This window comes from Paroedura picta, chromosome 4, assembly GCF_049243985.1.
Source record: "Paroedura picta isolate Pp20150507F chromosome 4, Ppicta_v3.0, whole genome shotgun sequence".
In the NCBI taxonomy this organism is placed as follows: domain Eukaryota; kingdom Metazoa; phylum Chordata; class Lepidosauria; order Squamata; family Gekkonidae; genus Paroedura; species Paroedura picta.
In genome coordinates this window covers 112,288,410-112,311,255 of record NC_135372.1, presented here as the reverse complement: position 1 = coordinate 112,311,255, position 22,846 = coordinate 112,288,410, and the positions used below count along the sequence as shown (strand labels likewise).

Sequence of the window (22,846 nt, the reverse complement as noted above, 5' to 3'; positions counted from 1 at the left end):
GTCTATAACAGCAGTGGTGGTAAAAAACAGAAATCTGTTTGGTTGTACTGCTGCTGTCTGATTAATTTTTCCTTAACGAATAAAGCCAGATTCTCAGCTTGACTGTCTCTAGCCTGCTGTTGGCTCCCTTGACACCATTTGCTTTTCAGTTCTTTGCTGCAGTTTGTAGCAGCATGAGTGCTCACCTTAAAGTGTTTTTTTAAAATGTGGCTACAAGTTTAGATTGTTCTTTGGAAATTATCCATCCAGTACTATATATTGCCAAAAGTTTAATTAAAAGTGGTATGGGGGGGAAGGGCTGTCCCCTCAGGAGAGCTATATTCCAGTAGCAAGCATGTTGCACACACACACACACACCATCTGTAATGTGTGGGAAAGAAATTGTGCCTTTATCTCTATCTCTATAATGAATAAACTCATTAAGAAAAATTGCACTTGAGGCTTGCCCTAAGTGATTATTTGACTGTGTCTTGACTAGAGAAGGGGAGAAGTTAATTCAGCCTAAAGCTGTGGACTGCTCAAACTGTCCTTCGTTAATATGCTTGATGGCATTCTCTGAGCAATATCAAGAATGCAATCCAGTGCAGAAATGATATTCTTTTTGCTCCATGTAACATCGAGAAACTAGGAAGTGTCAGATTTTCATTCTTTTGTCAACCTCTTTGCCCCAGATACTTTTGCTTCCCCCTGTTTTGCCTTCAGAACAATCATCTGTCATTATGGACATGAAATGTGCTTTCCCTTATGTGCTAATATGTTTGATATGATTCCTTTTTATAGAAGTTTTCACTGGAAAAGAAGATTGGTAATACTGTCTATAAAGAAATATTTCTTGTTTTATTAACAGAGAAGGCTGTCAGAAGAAATTGAAAAGCTGAGATTAGAAATTGACCAGTTAAAGACAAGAAGTGGATCTTTTCTTGACAGTGTCCATACAAGGTAAGGATGCTCTGTTCCCTTTTCATGGCACAGCAAAATGTTCAGGAACTTCAAAGAGCCTCCAAGAGGAAATGCTGTGCTGGAGGATTTTGTCTCTGGACTGGTGAGTCAGGTTATGCTTTATTTCCCAAATTTTCATCTTGATGATATGTTTTCCTAATGAGTTGTTGTGTAATGAAGCAGAAAGTGTCATCAAGTGTTCATTCCTATAAGAGAGCATTCTTTCCAGCATTCTTGTTGTCTTGCATTACTTTACTAGGTGCTGCTTTGTTTCTTTATCTCTTTACTATATTTTGGAGTCTTGGAGTTTAAAGTTGATCATGACTGTAGCCAAGTGAGGAATTCATAAATGATGTCCAATTTAATGGCACGTGTAGTGCAGGCATTTGTTTTTGTTTGCAAGTTAATTGGATCTTGAAAGAGCCTACTTAGTTATTGTGTCTTGTTTACTTCTAGGGTTTACTTCTATTTATTTTATAAAAGTTTTGTTTTAAAATCAGGAAATATTTTATATCAATGTAAAATACAATAGTTTAAAATAATTGAATTACATCGCAGTCCACTTCCCATATACATAGACCTCCTCCAGCTCCCCCCATAGACATATATTAGACATAGACATACATTTTTCAGAAATATGACTTCTATTGTAAGAGAAGAAAGTGTAAATAACAGAATGTTTCTATTAATTCCTTTTGGCATTTACAAAATCACTGAACTGGCCTAATAATAGACTGCTATATCTGAGCAATCCAGTAGAGGGCACAACTACATAACATGCATGCCTGCAGAACAGAGACAAACATTTGCAGCTTTGCAGCTGTCCCTTGTATTGCAACCTTAGTGATGGATAGGAAGTATGGCTTCTAATAAGCTTCAGAACACCAGAAGACCTCTTTACACACATGCATCATTGCTCTTGTGTGTCATTTCATTTTGTATCTGTCTTCTTTATTTTTAACATATTATTTTTAGTCCTCTGTTCAGCTTCATTAACTTGCTTCTCCAGAAGTCATATGGATCCAGTTTAACATCTAGGTTCTTTACTGAGTTAGCAAGATTGATTATGCATATTGATGATGCTCAACCCCCAAACAGCAAATGATTTGGCTTTGGTGGCGTAGTGGTTAGGAGTGCGGACTTCTAATCTGGCATGCTGGATTTGATTCTGCACTCCCCCACATGCAGCCAGCTAGGTGACCTTGGGCTTGCCACAGCGCTGATAAAACTGTTCTGACCAAGCAGTGATATCAGGGTTCTCTCAGCCTCACCCACCTCACAGGGTGTCTGTTGTGGGGAGAGGAAAGGCGACTGTAAGCCACTTTGAGCCTCCTTCGGGTAGAGAAAAGTGGCATATAAGAACCAACTCTTCTTCTCTTCTTCTTTTACTTAGAGATTGAAAACCATGGATTACCCCCTCCCACCTCATAGGTTGCACACTGATAATTTGTTTCTAGCAACAACTCTTTGAGTCTGGTTCTGTCTCCAAATGTCTCAGTGAGATGGCATAGCCCACTGTATCAGAGTCTGCAGATAAATCCAGTAGGGGGCAAGAGCAGCTTGGTATAGTGGTTAAGAGTGCCAATTTCTAATCAGGTGTGCAGGGTTTGATTCCCCACTCCTCCACATGCAGCCAGTTGGGTAACCTTGGGGTCTTTACAGACCTGATAGTCCTGCTCTGACCGAGCAGTATCTCACACAGCTCTCTCAGCCTCACCTGCCTCACAGGACATCTGTTGTGGGGAGAGGAAGTCAATTGTAAGCCTTTTTGAGATTCCTTTGGGTACTGAAAAGCGGGGATAAAAACCAGCTCCTCCTCCACTTCCTTCATCTAAATTCAGACAGAGGCCATGAACCAAATTTAGTAGCCATTTATCCCATAGCCACGATTGAAAAGGACCTTGAACAAATGCTCTCTTAATCACTTTCCCACTTTCCCTACAAGGGGTCTATTAAAAACTGGGTGGTAATTGGCCACATTATTTTTCTGGAGGGATATTTTTTTTTAATACTGGATGGATAACTGCAAGAGTTGGTTTTTATACCCCATTTGCACTACCCGAAGGAGACTCAAAGCAGCTTACAGTCACCTTCCCTCCCTCTTCCCACAGACACCCTGTGAGGTCAGTGGGGCTGAGAGCTCTGACAGGACAGTTCAATTAAGACTGTGATGAGCCCAAGGCCACCCAGATGGCTGCATGTGGAGGAGTGGGGAATCAAACCTGGCTCACCAGATCATAAGCCGCTGCTCTTAACCATTATATCATTAAGGTCCCATTGAAGTGGTCTGTTGAATAGTGGGTTCAGTAAGGCTCAGAGCTTTTTATTTAGATCATTACAAAAAAACTGAAATCAACAGCCTACCACTCAAACTTCTATATACTCTGTGGTTTCTGCCAACATCTCTGATTGGCTCTGTGTGAGTTCCCAAGTTTAAACTAACTGGACCAGGGTTAGTCAAACTGCGGCCCTCCAGATGTCCATGGACTACATTTGCTGGCAGGGGCTCATGGGAATGGTAGTCCATGGACATCTGGAGGGCCACAGTTTGACTAACCCTGAATTGGACCATTCAATCAGACTTCAGCAATCCCAAGATACTGTCAGCATCTATCACATAAGCAGATCATGTGCTTAAATTATGATTACAGGTTAAATGAATCTGTGCAGCATCTGGTCATGTAGTCATATATATACTTTCACATGTACTGTTTTGCACATTTATCAACTTTATGGCAGTTATATAATAGATATCACTTCTTCAGCAGGTACAGGGTTTTGCACTTATTTATGAAGCCTGTACAAAGGATGATTGTGAGAAGAAAATTTGAAGGTTAAAGTGAAGAACAACTGCCATAGTGGGTTTTAGCACTATGATCTTTGAAGTCCAGGCTCCTGCATATAAAATTGGAGTCTTCAGAGGAAAGACATGAATCCTGTTATGTAGTTTGTTTGATTATTGTTCTAGTAATAGGAGGCATACTGACACAATGAACCATGTTACCAGTGTGTTAATATATGATTAGAAAATCTATATTTTCTTGAGATTAATAGAAATTAGAACCAAACAACAATGAGGAGGCAGTTGCCAAACACCTATGCCATTTTGTCTCCATGTCACCATCACTGGAAAAGAAGAGTTGACAGTCCTATTTACAGTTGTTTGTGTCACTGTCTATTTTGCATATTAGAAAAGGATACCTTCCTGGGGTAAAAATCTTTCTGTCCTGTTTGGCTACTTTTATGTGTGAAATCATCCCTTTCTCTGAGCCTGTTCTTTACTGCACATACTCAAGGAGGAAAAAATATAGCTTTTGGCTTAGTTCAGTCCTGAAAGTTCAGTTGTCTCAGTTCATGGACAAGGTGGTGGTGGCTCAGTTCCTTTTTTATGGTTGCACGATGAAACCTTGGTTTTGTTCCAACAGACAACCCACTCTGATATGATCATTCTTAAAGTGGGTTTGGGGCGCAGTATTTGTCTTTTTTTTTTTTTTTTACAAAATGGCATATTTTTTCATAAGGTGTACCACAGGACATACAACACTTTTTGTGAGGGTTGTTCAAGCATTAAGTAAATATCTGGCACAAATTTCTTTATTATTTCACTACTAGCATTTGTAATCTGTATGTGCTTTCATTATAGAGAAATGTTATAGATCAAAGGTTGCCTGTTTTTAGAGCACTGGAGCTTTTGCATGGGTAGATGGGACATATGACTATTGATTAAGCCTCCTGTTGTGTATGAGGAAGAACTTCCTCAAGCATAGGCAAAGATTTGTGTGTGTTTGTTCTCTAAAGAAGAAGAGTTGGTTCTTAAATGCTGCTTTTCTCTACCCGAAGGAATTTCAAAGCAGCTTACATTCACCTTCCCTTTCCTCTCCCCACAATTCCCTTTCCTCTGGAACATTGAGAAGCCAGTTGGTAGGACTGGAAAGTTATATACCCATTGGGGATCTCAGCTGTTACTTTTCCATTGATCTCCTTTTTGCCAGACCAGAGTGGACCTCCAGCGCAGGCAGTTTGATAAGAGATAGCGTGATCTGATGTAAAAATTTATACCATTTAAAAATAAACAATAAATATTTTATTTGTATACCATCCCATCCTATCAGCACAGGGCGGTTAACAGCATTATAAAAACACATAGTAAATTCCTAACAATAAATAACAATCTTACATTAAAAACATCTCCTAATATTAATTCCCTATCGGGTTTTCAGACTTTGGCGGGGTCTCTGTAGATGGGTGTTTCAATTGGAGAGGCCAGTTTTTCTTGATGTCATTGCATGGCCCCAACCCTAGGCCTGACGGAACAGCTCAGTTTTGCAGATCCTCCAGAATTGTGTGAGATCCCAGAGGGCCATGATCTCCTCAGGCAGAGTGTCTTGCCAGGCCAAGGTCAAGGTCAAAAAGGCCAGTTCTATCTCCCTGGGGTCAGGGACCCTGAACAGGTTTAAGGGAGGAGGTTACATGTACACTCATTTGCTTTCATATTTTTACATTATTAAAATTAAATACCAAATCTTAATGTAACTGATTACAAATTATTTATAATATTTCTGTCCTACATTTATTTCATAATGGAACAGAATGGCATATCTGGCATTTTCAGGATGTCTGGCAGGCCTTGGCCAGAGCTAGACCTGCTTAGTTTCAGCAAGTTTGCCCTATCACATACCCCTCAGTATTGGTTCCCTGTCCATTCATTGCTCTAGGGGAACCATCATGAAATAAATGAGACATTTACTTAGTTAACATTATTATTGTTATATTTCAGTTTATTACCTTCCATTCCCAAATGGCTCGTGGCAGGTTACAGCGGTCTGGATAAAATCCCCAATAAAACCCCCATTAAAACCCCAGCCATAAAAACCACATAAATCCAATAATCACAAAACAAAAGAAGAGATACGGCAAAAAAACCAAAAACAATTCAAAAACACTATCAGTTCCCCTAATTTAAATCTCATTGAGGGTGATGCGAAGAGGGGGGCAGATGGAACCCGCAGCCGCCATACACATCGCTCTATTCTGGAAGAGGGGCCATACAGATCTTCCTTGCAGCGCTGGCTTCAAACATTGACCTGGTGGAAGAGCTCCATTTTGCAGGCCCTGCAGAATGCCGGAAGCTCCTGCAGCTCCTCCAGGAGCTCATTCCAACAGGTAGGGGCCAGGACCAAAAAGGCCCTGGCCTTAGTCAAGGCCAGGCACACTTCCCTATTTATTAATCTTAATAATATAGGATGAGTAGTGGAAATGGATGCTACATCTGTGTCCCTTAGCTGGGAAAAAAAGATCCAAAAAGGATCTGTTCAGAGAAGCTGATGATCGGCACCCAGCTCAACTTTCTGGATTGTTCTTTTCAGCCCTGGAAAACATTCATGTAACACACATTTCTATTGCATTTCCTCTGGTTAAACAGAATACTTTGCTGGCGTAATTTGAGAATGGAGAGAAGGGTATGTGGGTTATTTCCACTTGAGGGCAGTTCACTGTTTTGCTTTCAGTCAGTAGGACACTGTATCAATATCAACACACCTATAAATAAAACCTACTGCTGAACTGGTCCTGCTCAATGTATATTTTTATATCTGTTGTGTCCTCCTTTACTGGTCAGAACAATACTGTTTTATGATGGTTTATCGCTATATCTGTTATCGGATGGTTTTGTTCTGTTGTGTTTTCTGATGTTGTTTTTGTTTATATGTATATAATAGAATGTATTTAAAATAAAAAAAATCTACTAGTGATTTTTAAAAGGTTTATAGAAATATCTTTATTTTTGTGAAGGAAGAATTATGGGCATGAGTGGAAATAGGGAAGGTTCACCCTCCTAAAAATCGACTGCAATCCGGGGGGGGGGGCAATATAAGAGCATGTGCAAGCAACCTTGATTTTTTTTAACATCTGGAACTTTAAAGGCTTGCTTGTACCAAGGCATAGAACTATGGTGAGCAGGACTGTTCCCCTTGTCTCATCCAGTTTGAATTATTGTTCCTTGGTACCAGTGATCAATCAGCATGGCCAAGGACATATGCATGCTTGCTCTTTTTCTCTCAACCCCAACTGCTTGTTGGTTTCTGTCTCCCTTGTCTGTAGCTTTTGACTGTGCCAGTCCTGTATAAAAGATATTCTTGTTGTTTAGATCTGTGATTATCTTAATGTTTTGTAGGCATTTCAGACCCTTTGGTATTACATTCAACGTGTTTCAGCCACTGGGAGTACCTGTAATGTTAGGATATTGAGTAAAAATAGAAAGAGAAAAACATTAAAATGTAGTTAAATTGAGGAACATTGGCCCTTAAGAAAGAGATTTTAAATGATATATTGGAATTATTTATTGATGTTAATCTAGTTTACTCAGGTAAGTGCAACATCTTGCTTCATGGCTGTTTTTCCATAGGTCCCTTGTTGGAAGTACACCAGACCTCCGGTATCCTTTGAGTACTGTGGTCCATGCACCAGTTGAGCCCTTTGGAACACCTTCTAGCCTTCACCGGGCACCAAAGAGCCGGTTTGGAGCTCTGCGGGAAGAACCCTCCAAGGTAAAACGTCTGCTAATCTTTAGTAGGCAGCTCCAGTTACGCCTGCATCTTGGAGCATATCACCAAATGTTTGTGAATGCAACAGCTGCGGCAGCTGTCCTGGGCCTTTTAAATGGGGGGCTTTAGGCTTTCACTTGGCAGTAACAGCTGCAGGCTTGCCTTCTCTGAAGGAAAGAGACTCCCTGTTGTGCAGAAAGGCTACTGGATGGTGGCCAGGATAGTACTTATTTGATGGGCTTTTGCAGAGGGTAGTGATATGAAATTTCAAAGGATCTTTGCCATATTGTAAACTCTGGACAAGGAGGAAGCCTGTTGTAGCCCTTACTTGACTGTGTATTGGGATTTGTTTTATTGTATTGTTATGGTTTTAATTATCGTGAGCATCTCCAGCTATAAATGTGTTAGTGAAGGGCTTAGGTATTTAACTAACGACCTAAGATAGGAATAGTGGATACTATTGATAAAGTTACAGGTTGAGAAGCGTTTTTAGGGACGATGACCATATGGAGCAAATCACATCACACCTGCCCTATAAAAGTGGGAAAAGGGAGAAATATGATTATAAAATAAGCTTTCATGTACAGCTGACCATCAATTCAGAAACCTGATACAACTGCATTTAAAACTTCTTTTCTGTTCTTCCATCATGTATTTTGGGAGAAGAGAGTGTAAAGTCAGTCCATATGTTTGATATATACTTGAAGCCCGTATTCAAATTTGGTTATAAATGCAGCTCTGTAAGTTTGGATTCCCTTGGTGAATTTATTTTCTTCAAGGATAAAAGATGGTTGATTAGCTGGGGAGTGCTAGTTAAACTCTAGTATCACTGTGTATATTTATTTAGATTTTTATTTATATACTGCCACTCACAACTGGTCATCTTGTGGCAGCTTACAACATTTAAAATTGCAATATAAAATCCCCATAAAATCATGGATATAAGAAGATACTAATGGCTTTGATTGTAGCTGAAAATTTTCCTTGTAGCTTTTTCCTACTGTGATGCCAATGGAAATTTCTGAGTAAATTGTAACTACTAATGTAATCAACAAAACATTTAATACCTGCCTGCTAACAGAGACTTGTTATAAGTATAAGAAAGGTAGTTTCTTATGTCTGTGGCAAAGAAAATCTGCCATTTTTAAATGTACCTGACAGACCAGCTAAGCTAATTGACAACTAAGTACTCTTTAGTATGTGTTGGGGGGGGGGGGTGTCAGTATCTATTTGAATTTGTGTCTCACTGGGAGTTTGATTGAGTTTAAAGCCCTCCTACATGGCTCTTTGTAAACACTTTTCCTACCCTTGTGAGATGCAAACCATCTCTTGATAGCATAAGCCATGGTTCAAAAATCCAAACATTTCCCCAATGATGCCAGTGATGTAGCCAGTCATTATTTCCCTTCCCCTTCCTAAACTATGGCCATTAACAGAAAGAACTGATGAAAACACAACCTGCATTCCCGGGTTGTTCACCTTTTCCCCCCAGAGCCACATAATCTCTTTTAATATGCTCCAGATTTCACCAGGCACTATCGTTTGTACCCACATGAATTAGGAGGAAGGGAAACTGATCTGGGGGCTTTATGAGCCTTTCCAGCCTTTCCATGACATCCTTGATGTGTGTACCAGGTAGACAGCATGCCTCTCAAGATAGCCAATCGACACACTTTGGCCTCTACCCCTCTCAGTAGGGAACCCCCAATTACTGGCACCTGCCGCTTACTACACTGGGGAGCAGAAGAGCTAGTCCTCTCATCTGTAGGGGCCTGTGAAATGTTTGAACATTAGGGGGAGCTGGAGAAAAAGTCGGAAATGACTTTGATCCTATTGTAATGGATCAATATCTATGGGCATATCCTGGAACCCATTACTGAGCATAAAAAGGGCAAAACATCTTTTTCTACTGTTATAGGTAACATTCTTCCATGTGCTATCCTCCTGTGTTGCGTTCTCCTCTATTTGGTTAAATATCTTCCCCTCCTCTCCCAGTTGCCCACCCTAGAGTGCTTCATGTGTTCTGTCCAAAAACTTTTCATCCTCCTTTATAAAATGCAGTGTGGACAGGTATGCCTCTAGTCTCTGTATCTTTTCCAGTAGAGTTACCAGTTTACACTAGCTGTATGTTTAATTGCAGTTACCCTGAGGTAAGAATACAAACACTCCATAGACAGTGCATGTAACTGCTTCAGTTCCATTACTAGCAATGCCGCATGCTTCCTTTAAAATGTAAATACTTTTTGCAAGCCACAGTGGCACCAGTGAACTCTGAAGGCATTTAAAGGGCTCACAGTCCAATCTGACAGATCACTTCAAAGTCACTTCAAAGTCATTTAAAGGTATTGAGAATCCTTTAAATGCACTTCAACTATGGCTGTCTGACAGTCCCAAAAATCCAGATTATTTTTGGGATTTTTCAGGTTTGGTCATTTCAGATAGTCAAAAAATGGAGGAAAAAAATCTGGTATTTTTGGGGTATTTTAGCTGAATTAGCTGAATGCACACCCTTAGTGACTTATAGTTGTGCAGGATTCTGTTCCTCATTGCGAACAGGGAATTAATTGTAGAAAAGTAACTGCAGTGCCCTTACTAACATGGACCCAGGTTACATCTTCCTGACCTGGGTCAGTCATCTTCTTGTGCTTCACTGCTCTCTATAAGTGTGTCTGCCCCCTTGTCTAGTTGATGTTGCAGAGAGCCTTACACATGGGGGAAAAGAGGTAGTTAAATCTGGCTGGTTGGGAGACAACATTTCCTGTTGTTGATGGAATCCATGTAAAGGCCTGCACTTTGTGAGGCATGTCTTTCAGAGATAGGATCCTCACTGGACCATGTTCAGATTTCTCTTGGGCACAATCTCAACATAGCCCAATCAAGATTGGGTAGGGGTGGGCATTATACAGCTTTCAAAAATGGCATCCTTTCCAGTGGCACTTTCATATTGGGGTTTCAGCATGGTGATAACATTTTGACTTGGAACAGAATATGGAGAGGTAGTGCTTTGTGTCACCTCTTGTACGATGTCTTGTGTGCAGGATTGGGAGCTTCCTCAACCAGGTGGGGTCTTGGCTACTACAGCTCACTCCTTTGACAGTGATCCAGAGATCTCTGATGTTGATGAGGATGACCAGGAGACAGTCTTTAGCTCTATGGACATGCTGTCTCCTAGTGGTCACTCTGATGCCCAGACCCTTGCCATGATGCTGCAGGAACAGCTGGATGCCATCAATGAAGAGATCAGGTATGAAAAGCACCAGTTCAGTCCATATGCAATTGACTTGAGCCCATGCATACTCACAAAGCAAAACAGTTGTGTAATTTATCTCTAGACATTTGCATTGTTCTCTGAAAAGGGAACCAACATGCTCTAAACAGACTTCAGACAACTGGAAACTCAGATATAGATGCTGTGAGACTGGGTAAATATCCAAGAGCCCTGGGTTTGTAATGGAAACTTCAAGCTCCTCATTCTTCTCTAGTCTCAACCTTCTGAAGATCTCTAAAATAAAGTATCCTTAACACACTAAATAAAGCGCTAAGCGCTTTGGGGGAGGAGTTAGGGCGGGCTTTGTCCGTGATGAGGAAGGGGCCTAATTGGCCCCTTCCTCCGCGCCTGCCGATTGGCCCGGCCGATTCCCGCCCTTCCAACAAGGAAGCAACTGTGAGCCGCGCGGAGCTTCCTTGCCGGCGCCCTGATGCGTCGAGAGGCGCGAAGCAACTGCGGAGCGCGGTTCGCAGTTGCTTCCTTGCCGGCGCCCTGACGCGGCAGGAGGCGCAAAGCACCTCTCGCCTCGTCAGGCCGCCAGCCAAGGCAGCCCCCAGCAGTCGTGCCCGGCCACCTGATGCGGTGAGAGGCGCAAAGCGCCTCTCGCTGCGTCAGGCCGCCGGCCGAGGCAGCCCCTGGCAGCCACACTCCGCGCGACTGCCGGGGGCTGCCTGCCCTAGCGCCCGCTGCATTAGTCGCAGCGGGCTTAATTACTAGTATTTTATAAAAGACAGAAGTCTTCATAATACGTAAAGGATGAAGAAATGCAGTATTTTGGCCTTCTCTCTTTGGAAGCCTACAAAAAAACGGAACAAATGTTGGCAAGATTGGAAGAGAGAATAGAATGAAAATTCAGTTGCCTTAGGACAATTCAGCCACATAGGCACATGCAGTGTCCCTAGTCTAAGAAGCAGGTTACTAATGTTGTCTTACTGTGCCAAACAGAAGCGTATCATTGCACCATTCAGATATACTGTGAGAGGATACATCTGTTAAGATAAAAATGAATAATATATCCTTTATTCAGTCTTATAGATATGAGTCTATAACAAATATTTGATTGTAACTGCCTTTTATACATCAAGAATCTGAAACAGGAAATTTAGTAACTTTGAAAAAACTTTGTTTTGAGTCACCTCAGGACGTATAGAATAAGAACAGGTTTTTGGTTATTGTTTTACTATTATAATTTACCTTAAACTGGCAAGAAATGTGCTGTGAACGGAGCCCAGAAAACTGTAATCTAAAAACATCTGGAGTTTAATATATAATAAAAAGATTTCTTGTCTAACACTTCAGATTTGAAAATATTTTTAAAAATGTGAGCTATGTGTAAGGGATGCCAGAATGCCTAAAAATGTAGCTGTTACAAAATTGGAATTTCTACCAGCATCTGAAAGACTGTTCTAACTCAACTCCTGCACCTGCACCTGAATATGGACCACCCTACTTAGCACTCTCAAATGAAAAACTGGATATACTTTTTGAAAAATGAATAAAATATTAGGGAGAAGAAGCCAGATGGTTGCTTTCTGTGTGATATTTGAATTCTGGGCTTGTTCTGTCATCTGGGGATGTTGTGACCAGAAATTCTGAATTCCCATATTAGTAATTTAAATACTTTTAAAATGTGAATAACAGAATTCCAAGTAGTGAGTGTATGGAGACTATGCTGGGAGATGCAGTGATCAAATATATATTATTGAGAGCCAGTCTGATGTACTAGTTAAAGCAATTGCTTCTGATCAAGAAAACTGGGTTTGATTCCCCAGTCCTCCACGTGCAGCCAGCTAGGCAACCTTGGAGCCAATCACAATTCTCTCTGAGCTTTCTCTGCCTCACCTATCTCACAAGGTACTGCTATGGTGAGAGGAAGGGTAGGCGATTGTAAGCTGCTTTGAGACTCCTTTGGGTAATAAAAAGCAGGGTACAAAAAAAAAGCCCTTCTTCTTTAGAATGATCCAGGAGGAGAAAGAGTCCACAGAGCTGCGTGCTGAACAGTTGCAGAGCCGTGTCACTAGTAGTAGCATGGAGGCCCTGAATCTAACACAGCTGCGCAAGAGAGCATCCATCCCCACCTCCCTAACTGCACTGTCCTTGGCCAGCTCATCTCCTCCTATCAGTGGCCGCTCTACTCCCAAGCTCACCTCTCGCAGTGCAGCTCAAGATCTTGATCGAATATGCAGCATGACTCTGGTAAGCAGGAAAGGGGAGGTGGGAAATAAACCAGGGTACAAAGACAACTGGATTATTTAATAGTATACTACACCTTCTATAGCATGATTGGATATAATGCAGCCATGTTACATTGTCCTCCCCTCAGGGTCTTAAAAGTTCCTCTTATAGACTTTTCCACATCGGGTATTTGATGCAGTTCTTAAATGCATGGGTTTTCCCACTTCCTTACAGACTGTATGGTTTGCTGATATTTTCAGAGGACTGGTCTACAGTAGAAGAGTTAGATTCTGTAGCATCTCAAAGACCAACAAAACGTTCAGGGTTTAAACTTTTGAGAGTCAAAGCTGCCTTTATCAGACATGATTTTGATTTAAGGGGTCTTCTGGGTTTTCTTCAAGTTTTTCTGACATTTCTAAAACCACCTTTGTGAACACTGAAAAAGCATTGTAAAAAGTTGAGGAGAGTAGCAACCAATTCACTTAACTGTTTGTAAGGGAGGGAAAAAAATCATGTGGTAAAGAAGATACACAGAATCAAAACCTAGTGTGGAAAAGCCCTGTGTTTCATTTGCTAGCACTGTTGCCTTCAGAAGTCCTCATTCACATGGATACAATTATTCATAGAATCATGGAGTTGGAAGGGACCTTTGGGGTCTTCTAATCTAACCCCCTGCAGAATGGAGGAAATTCAAAACTACTTGCCCACCCACAGTGACCCCAATTCTATGTCCAGACAATGCCCCCTCCCCCAAAAACAGAATCCCTGGCCAATCTGGGATTCATATTACATCTGTGTTGCAAGCCTTTCCCTTGATCAGTGGGAAAGGCACCATCGAAATATTTTAATAAATAAAATTTTAATAAAAACAATATTAGCATTCTGTCTTCTATTTCATGATTTCATGTTGGCTAACCTTTATCCATTCCATACCCTGCATTGACAGCCCAGTGACTTGAGGAAACACAGAAGAAAACTGCTTGTGAGTCTGTCTGCTTATTCTTTCTCTTTGATGTGTAACCCTTCTACTCCTAATCCTGTCAAAGCAATGTTGAGCACTTTTAGAACAAGTGTCTGTATTCTCAGGATTATAGTGTAGAGAGTGCAAAAGATAACAGCTGTTTTAAATTAGAATGCTATTTGCATTTGCATTCTTTGAGCAGCTTCCACCAAATTTATTCCCTTAAAAAGGGGGGGAAATGTCCCAAACTCTTCTATAGAAATGTAACACATATAAGTCCAACTTTACGTCAGCATCATTCCTGATCATGGTAAAATTGGGTTCCTTGAAATGCAACTTAGTAGCTCTATTCTTAATGTGGAAGACAGCTATGCTGAAAGTAACATTCATAGGCAAGTTAAATTTCTTGGTTGACCATTCTGACTTAAGACAGATGAAAGTTTACCTTGTGGGTCTAGTCACATGTGCTTGCCTTTTCTATCCTACATATACATCTAGGACACCCTAAGGACTTTTCTAGACAGGTGCTTTGTTCTGCAGTAAATGTACAGCTGTTCAGTTGTTTCATTGAATCCAGAGGTATTTCTCTAAGACAGCAGCTCTATTGCAGAGAGATCATGTTTTCTCTTCACTCAAACCAAGATACTTTTGTTGCAGAGAGAATGTGATCCCTTTCCAGAATTGGAATGACATTTGGAGTACATTGTAAAATGTGATGGTGCAAATATATTATCTCTAGGCTTGGGCCTGTTCCATCACTGATGACATACAGCATTTACCTTGCCATTTGACTTTTTAAATGAGCTCATCTTTTAAGAGGTTTAGAGGATCTTAATCTATGTACAGTTAGTGGGCTTTAGTACTCATGCAATGTTGGTAATTCACAAGTTTCTCACATGCTTCTCCCATCAATATAAAATTCTCCATGTATTTTGTCCAATTTTGCATGCATGGTTGTAGAGCCAGAAGATCTAGAAATCTAGATATTTTGTTTGGTCTGAAATCAGAAGCCCCAGTTTGTGATCCATATGTACACTGTGGGTTAGTTTTTTAGTTGGGAACTGTGGAGATTTTTTTAAAGCTGTGAAATGTGAGAAATTGTTAAGGATATGGACAGGAAAATATGTGAAGTACAAATCTTAACGGAGAACCAGAACCAATGTTTTCTCTTCAGCAGAACAGAAAATTGGAATTAATTTTTTTCAGTTTTGTGAGCTGTGTACAGCCTTTGCTTTTCTGAAAGAGATGAAGGATGCCCTTGCAATCTTTCACTTAAAAGGGAATGCAACATGTCTCCCTTCCAGGTCACTTTCTTGTCCCAATACTCAGATAGGATTTGGCATGATTGTTTAAATCCTTTTCAGCAGGTGACTCTTTTCAGCAGGTGACTGATATCAGTGAACCTGCCATAGGCTCTTGTTTGAATAATTTGAGGACTAGATACCTGTATGTTTCTCCCTTTTGAGCAAACAGTAGATTTGAGGGAAGGAGAAATTGCATGGGGAAGCCTTTAAACCCCCCCACACACACACACACTGCTTTTATCTTTAGGGAAAATGGCAGGAGATCTACATTCAGATCTGCTTGATGTGTAGTTTAACCCTTAGAGTGCTGCATGAACTGCTGATTTAGTATTCAAAATCCACTTTCCACAATTTTTAACACAGCCACAAACCTGCTGCCTAAAGTAATAAACAAAATATTTCTAGGTCCTGCATGCCTCCACCTGTTTCTTTGCCTTATCTTTATCTGCCTTCAGGCCCCATACCATACTTGTGATGAACTCAGTACAAATGCGCTTGAATATAATCTCCTGTTTAAACTGTAGCATTCAGTCTTTCGCATGGCCGCATCTTATGGTCCCCATGGAAGCATGCTTTGTATCTCTGATTAAGTGCTTTAGGTACCTCTACTTGCAGCATCTAATGTTACTGCATCGTGCATAGCAGGGACAGCCAAAACAGATTTTTGTTGAATATTAATGGGTTTTGTTGAATACTACTGAGAGAAGTCAAAATCTTAAGAAATGGCTAGTCATGATATATTTCCCAGAGGCTTTGCTTCAAGCCAGATTCACAGAGAACAATGAATTATATGCTTTGTACATATGGAGTTCTTTAAGCATGCCTCTTCAGTTGCCTTTGCAAAGGAACTGTGCACCAGAGTATGTGATCACTATCCTGCCAATGCTTGAACTGTGCAGTTTGGGCCAATTTCCCTAGCTCAGGCAGAGTGCTGTCAGCCCCCAGTCCAGTGACTGAAAACCATATTGTATATGGATAATTCAAGGATGGCACTTATAATGAGAAGTTGCTCTGGATCCCATAGAACCAGAACCAGGTGAAGCATAGAAATATGCACAAGACTCATCTACATGATGTCAACACTTTCCTGCCTTCAGAAGTGTTAGATTAGCTACTCAAAGAGTAACCCATACTGGGTATGCTATGTGGTACTCACAATTTGGCTTGGTCCTTGGGAAAGGGAGCATCTGCTCTCCTCATTGCTGCTTGCTGCTGATAGGTGACAACCTGTCTCCTCCTTCCTGCTGTTATTGGGCTCCATTCCCTCTCATTAGGGCTACATCACTCCATAAGACACTGATAATTGCCACTCAGTCATCCAGGCCTTTGGATTAGGGCATACAGTGATCAGCAACCCTTGTGACATTCTGAATGCATGTGGCCCTGTTCCACTTCTTCTTTAATTGAACTGGCAGGTGAGCTATGCCTCTGGTGAGTCTGCTAGAGATGGGAGGGAGGTGTAGGGGCAGGAATCTGCACTCTGACCTTGCCTTATCTGTTCAGTCACCAGCTGGTCGGGATGAGAGTCGAGAAGATAAAACCACCATAAAATGTGAGACTTCTCCTCCTTCCTCACCCAGGACCTTGCGGTTGGAGAAGCTTGGACACCCTGCACTGAGTCAAGAGGAAGGCAAGAGGTATAGGGGTCTGGCATGGGAGATGAAGAAAGGATGCGCCTACTCTGTGGCCAGATGTAAACTTCATTACTGAATAGGGCCTATTCTGCACACATTAGATAATACACTTTCAATGCACATTAGAAGCAGATTTTCCTGTTCCACACAGGAAAATCCAAAGCACATTGAAAGTGCATTATCCTATGTGTGCTGAATGGGCCCTGGTCATAGAAAGGTATTCCTATACCTTTCCCAGTTGAATGGAAAAAGTGATGTAAGAGAATCAGAACAAAATGTGTAGATGAAAAACATCTGCAAATGTTTTTTTTTCTTCTTCCTAACTTTAGCCTTGCTCTTTGAGGACTGGGAGAAGAAGTGGTACTAGGAAGTGGAAGTCTCTTTGTGTATACAGTCAGCTGACCTCTTTTCAATTACACAGTACAGTTATTAAAATATGCAATTTATAAAGTAAGTTAACTATGCACTAAATAAGATTCTGTAGGTGACTGAATGTTTCCCAAGCATACACATGTTTGATGCATATCCATCAAATGCTTATGAAATGATGATCTTAAAATTGTCACTAGCTGAATGGGCATGCAAGTGCTTGCTAGTGTTCATCGTTGTTGCATTATTTACCTACATTCGTTTTTGGCCCTGGCCTGTTAAAAATGATACTTGGTACCCCTAAATTGCTAGGCATACAAATAAGTTTCAGACGAATATAGGGAACTGGTTGTAGGGACTGCTGATGACACCAAGGCACTCTCTAAACTAGTGACACCCCCCTATCTAATTTATAAGACAGTTTCCCCCCTTATTTATTCATTATTTATTTATTATTATATTTATATACCGCCCTCCCTTATGTAGTTTTTAAAGGGAATGGACATTTAGGGGCTTTTCTCAGTGTGAAAGGTTGCAAGTTCTCCATTGTTTGTTCTGTTTCCCTCCCTCTCCACTTGCAACCTTTCCAACAGCACCTCTCCCATCGATAGCCCACCATTATCCATGCAGCAGTCACCTCCGGACTGGATTTCTGTAACTCACTCTACACAGGGCTTCCCATGAAGCTGATCTGGAAGCTCCAGCTGATCCAGAATGTAGCAGCACAAGTTCACCTGGGGACTAAATGGAGAGTCCATATCACACCAGTGCTCTCCCAATTGTACTGGCTCCAGATTGGAGACTGGATCAGATTCAAGGTTCTAGTTCTAACCTTTAAGGCCTAAAACAGTCTGGGACCCTTGTACTCACAGCACCACCTCTTCTGCTTTACCCTCGAAAGTGTGCTAAGATCGAGCAATGGCAGTTGCTCACGCTTCCTGGCCCAAAATAAGTAAAACTGACTTCAGCCAGAACCAGGGTCTTCTCAGTCTTGGCTCCAACCTGGTAAAATGCTCTCCCTGAGAAGATCAGGCCCCTCTAGGACCGTAAACAGTTCCGGAAGGCCTGCACAACAGAGTTCTGCTATGCTTACAGTTGAGGCCAGGAAATTAACACCAAGAAAATGCTGGCCTTCCTACCCACAAAACAAAATAAATATACCAACCCACCTAAAAAAATTGGGCCCCCTCTATAAGGTTAAGAAGGCTAAATTGTGATATATATAATTTAATTAATACAATTAAATTTAAATATTCAAAAAAGCAGTTTATCAAAGTTAACTGTTGTATGAATCCTGTTGTTGCCCTGAGCCAACCGAGAAGGGCATGCTATTGCTAGATAGGATTTTATGCACGAATACTTAGTAACGGGGTATCTTAAGATTCATTTCTGGTATTAATGATACTGTGTATCTGAAGAGATGATACAGCCATTTCTCCTTACACAGGCAGCAGCTATTTGGCATAACACTGGTACTGTATTCTCTCCTTCCCTCCCCAAAAGGCTTGAGTGTGTAGTGTACAGCAAGTATTTTGGTAAAAAGGGGAAATAGTACTAAATCTGCAAAGGTAATCCTGCTTCATTGTTTTCTTCATTGTTAGTGGATGTTAACCTAAGCTTTCATCCCTTTCTTTCTCATACTTTAGCGCTTTGGAGGACCAGGCCAGTAACCCCAGCAGTAGTAACAGCAGCCAGGACTCTCTGCACAAAGGATCCAAAAGAAAAGGCATCAAATCCTCTATTGGGCGCTTATTTGGAAAGAAAGAGAAAGCTCGCTTGATCCAGATGGGCAGAGAAGGTACTACTGGGCAAGGTCTGGGACTTTTACCCATGTAAAAGGAAAGCTATCCTCCCATATGTCTGTGGTGATATCTCTGGATAGATACTTCTGAACACCACTTGTAGAATGGAAAAATAGTTATGGAAGCAGCTTGCCAATTAAATCTGCCCCCTCCCCCAATTTATGCAATAATAATCATCCTGTTCTAGAGGGGGAGACATTTTAGAATCTGTTGCAATCAAAAATAATATTTTTGTAGCACCTTGAAAGATAACAGATTTAGTGCGGATGAAGCTTTCAGGAGTCTGACCTCATTTTGTCACATGCATGAAGTAGCACTGGCAAAGGGAGATCTCTCTCTCAAAAACCTATGCAACAATAAATTAGCTTTTTAGGTGCCACAAGTCGATTTAGGTGCTTAACATGCCTTGGAGGCAGTTAATAAATAAAAAAGGGAAATCACAAATGGAGAGGAGTGGACAAGGTTTGGAAAATTAGGATTGTGAAAAGGGATGCTCAACACAAAAGTTGGTAAATAAAAGGCATTATCTCAAACAATTGAGTCTTGCAGACATCTGTGTGCGCAGTGCCATCAACTCACAGCCAACTTATGGCAACTGCATAGGGTTTTAAAGGCAAGTGATTTATCAAAGCTGGCTTGCCATTGCCTTCCTCTAAAATCCTTCCTTGATGATCTTGTATCCAAATACTTACACAGTTTAGATTCTGAGATCTGATAAAATCAAGCTGTGCTATACTGTGTACTTAGGTCCCTCAAAAATCAATGTGCCACAAAAGTAAATCTTGAAAAAAATATTGAATAAAGTTGAGGAGAACTGGATAAAGATGATAGCGTTGGTGATAAACAAAGTTTTCAAGTCCAATATAGAGGAAAATATAATGGCAATAAATAGAAGACCTAGCCAAAGACTGAATAGCAACTCCCCATATTTATCCATTCATTTCTTTAGTACTAAACTGGAAGTATCAGAAGTGGAAAATAGGTCAGTTTTCCTGCATTGACACTGTGAATCTTCTGGAAAGAGTCAGATGAATATCCAGGACATGCCTCAGCCCATTTACAGTCTCATTACCCCAAAGGGATACATTTGTGGGGGACAGACTTGAGCAAAAAAAGGGAGGACAGAATGAAAGGTTGTGAAAGTAAGTACTGGCAAATTGAAGTTGTGCAATGGCACAAGGGACAAATACTGAAATCCAATAGCTATGTAGAATAGCAGTAGAATAGAAAGAAAGGTTTAGCATGAGCCTTTTGAATTGTTTGCAGAAGACTGTACTGATTGGCAGAAAAAATCCACACACAACCCCCCCCCTCTGGTTTAGTTTTAGTGATTATATGTTTTTCTCACTTCTGTATAGAATTGTTTCATTGAAAATGGCAGCCATATCATAATGCCTTTTCAAAGCAATCAATTTTATAAACTGGTTGTCTGAAAACCAGTTCAGCAACAGACGTGGATACATACAATAGTAACACTTGGAACCAGCAAAAAGCATAGGAAGACAGAAGCAGATGAAAGGGAAAGGTTTGAGGGAGCAGGGAAGTTGGGAAGAAAGTGTTGAATAAAGTGAAGAGGTGAGAGGATGGGTGTTGAGGCACATGACAACATAGGGTGTTCCATGGTACCATGTACAGGATTTACAAATAGTATTGCTATTATATACAGTATATATAAAAAATAAGAGGCTGTATACATATTTGTAGGAATGCACAGTGCAATGGTATTCTTTAATAAAAGAAAAATCTTTACTAAACTCTCATTGATCATACTCTGAAGAATCAGACTTTTAGCACTACTCCAGCACACTATACTACTCTAGGAATACTTTCTATAGGCACTATCATCTGTAAGTGCAGATCATTATACTTTTGAAAATCACTAAATTCTTGATACCAACGGGGGGGGGGGGTGCAACAACTAAAAATATGATTCAAAGTGCTTGTTATACAAGGATTACTTCAGTATATGGGACTCCCTTTGTAGTTCCAACTCTGTTGGATCATCAGAATCCTTTGTTTTTTATATTTTTCAGTTATGCTGACAGATTCAGAGATTAACATTCAGGACACACTTGGTCTTGGCAAACTGGGAGCTCAAGCAGAGAAAGACCGAAGGCTTAAAAAAAAGTGAGTGTGCTGGTTCAGTATTCCTTTCAGAAAGCTTTTTGAAAATATCACACTGATTTGGGTGCTGAACAACTTCTGTGCTTTGGCCATAGAATTCAAATGCCATTGCAGAATATTCTGGAATGCATTCTAGAATGAAATATCAGTTCAGGTGGGATGCTATTGGAGGATACTTATCCTATATCTGCCCATGACTTCCTTGCAGATACATGTTGCAAGATTGTTTAATATCTCTTTGACAGTTTCCCAAAGCTTCACAATACCTACCTTTTCTGTAACTTCCTGTCCACATAACAAAACCAGAATGGCTAGAAAAAATATTGAGGATAACTACAGGTAAGATTATCTGTCTAGATCTTTCTGTATGCCTCTGAGGGCTTTTCCATTGGTACAGAACCTGGATTTTCTTCTTTAGCTCCATACTAGTGTTAGTCTAGGGATGGAGGCTAAAATCCGTTGGGCAAAGCCTTTCTATCTGATGCTTAGCACAGGGAATAAAGCTGAATAAAGGAAGCAACATTGAGAAAGGCCTTGGCCTTTATGCCAGGTTGGTTGGCCCTCTAAGTCACCTGGTAGGCCACTGTGTGAAACAGTATGCTGGACTGGATGGTTCATTGGACTGATACAACAGAGTTCTTCTATTGTTTTGTTCTTCCAGACATGAGCTTTTGGAAGATGCTCGAAGAAAGGGCATTCCCTTCGCTCAGTGGGATGGCCCAACTGTAGTGTCCTGGCTAGAGGTAAGGCTACAAGACCTTCAAATTATTAACAGTGCTTATTTTGTTTAGGGCCAAGATAAAATGGAAAAGCTGTCATCCACTGTGAAAAGTGCCCAGGCTTGACACTAGCAGTGGGGTACTATGTGTCATTTCATTAAAAACATTTATGTGCCGCCTTTCCACCCAACTCAGCCTGTCCACTGTGATGAACAGTAAAGCAGCCCAAACTTTAAAACATATAAACAGAAACATATAAATTCATAAACATAGAGGAGGACTAACAACAACAACAACAACAAGAGTTGGTTATTATATGCCACTTTTCCCTACCCGAAGGAGGCTCAAAGCGGCTTACAGTCGCCTTCCCATTTCTCTCCCCACAATAGACACCTTGTGGGGTGGGTGAGGCTGAGAGAGCCCTGATATCACTGCTCAGTCAGAACAGCTTTATCAGTGCCGTGGCGAGCCCAAGGTCACCCAGCTGGTTGCATGTGGGGGAGTGCAGAATTGAACCTGGCAAGGCAGATTAGAAGTCCGCACTCCTAACCACTACACCAAACTGGCTCTCAAAGAGTTAATGAGGAAACACCAAACAAAAGACAGAAGCCTTGATCCACTGACAGAAGTCAATGATAGAGAGACAGATAAATGAATAGTTGATTTTATACCCTGCTTTTCACTACCCAAAGGAAAAGCAGGTTACAATCATCTTCCCTTCCTCACCCAACAGAAACCCTGTGAAGTAGGTAAGGCTGAGAGAGCTCTGAGAGAACTGTGACTGGTCCCCAAGATCACCTAGCTAGCTGCATGTGGAGGAGTGGGGAATCAAACCCAGTTCCCCAGATTAGAGGCTTCCAGACTTAACCACTACATCACACTGGCTCTCACACCACTCAGTGGGAGTTCCAAAATTTTGACAGCACTGTCAAGAAGACCCTTTCTCCTGTTTCTTCTACAAATAGGATAAAAACAATGACTATCAAGACAGATAGTATTAACCTTTTTC

At 41.0% G+C, this 22,846-nt stretch overlaps 1 protein-coding gene across 10 annotated transcripts in view; it reads left to right on the top strand.

The window, feature by feature from the left end:
- PPFIA4 (PPFI scaffold protein A4) overlaps window positions 1–22,846 on the top strand; it is a 146,379-nt gene that overhangs the window by 93,529 nt on the left and 30,004 nt on the right. For all 10 annotated transcript variants that reach the window (XM_077335126.1, XM_077335121.1, XM_077335123.1 and 7 more), the window contains 9 exons: window positions 848–939; window positions 7,343–7,484; window positions 10,520–10,725; window positions 12,705–12,945; window positions 13,871–13,906; window positions 16,693–16,826; window positions 18,839–18,990; window positions 21,028–21,121; window positions 21,780–21,861. In XM_077335126.1, the coding sequence (XP_077191241.1) occupies window positions 848–939; window positions 7,343–7,484; window positions 10,520–10,725; window positions 12,705–12,945; window positions 13,871–13,906; window positions 16,693–16,826; window positions 18,839–18,990; window positions 21,028–21,121; window positions 21,780–21,861 (1,179 nt within the window). The remainder of the gene's footprint in view (window positions 1–847; window positions 940–7,342; window positions 7,485–10,519; window positions 10,726–12,704; window positions 12,946–13,870; window positions 13,907–16,692; window positions 16,827–18,838; window positions 18,991–21,027; window positions 21,122–21,779; window positions 21,862–22,846) is intronic.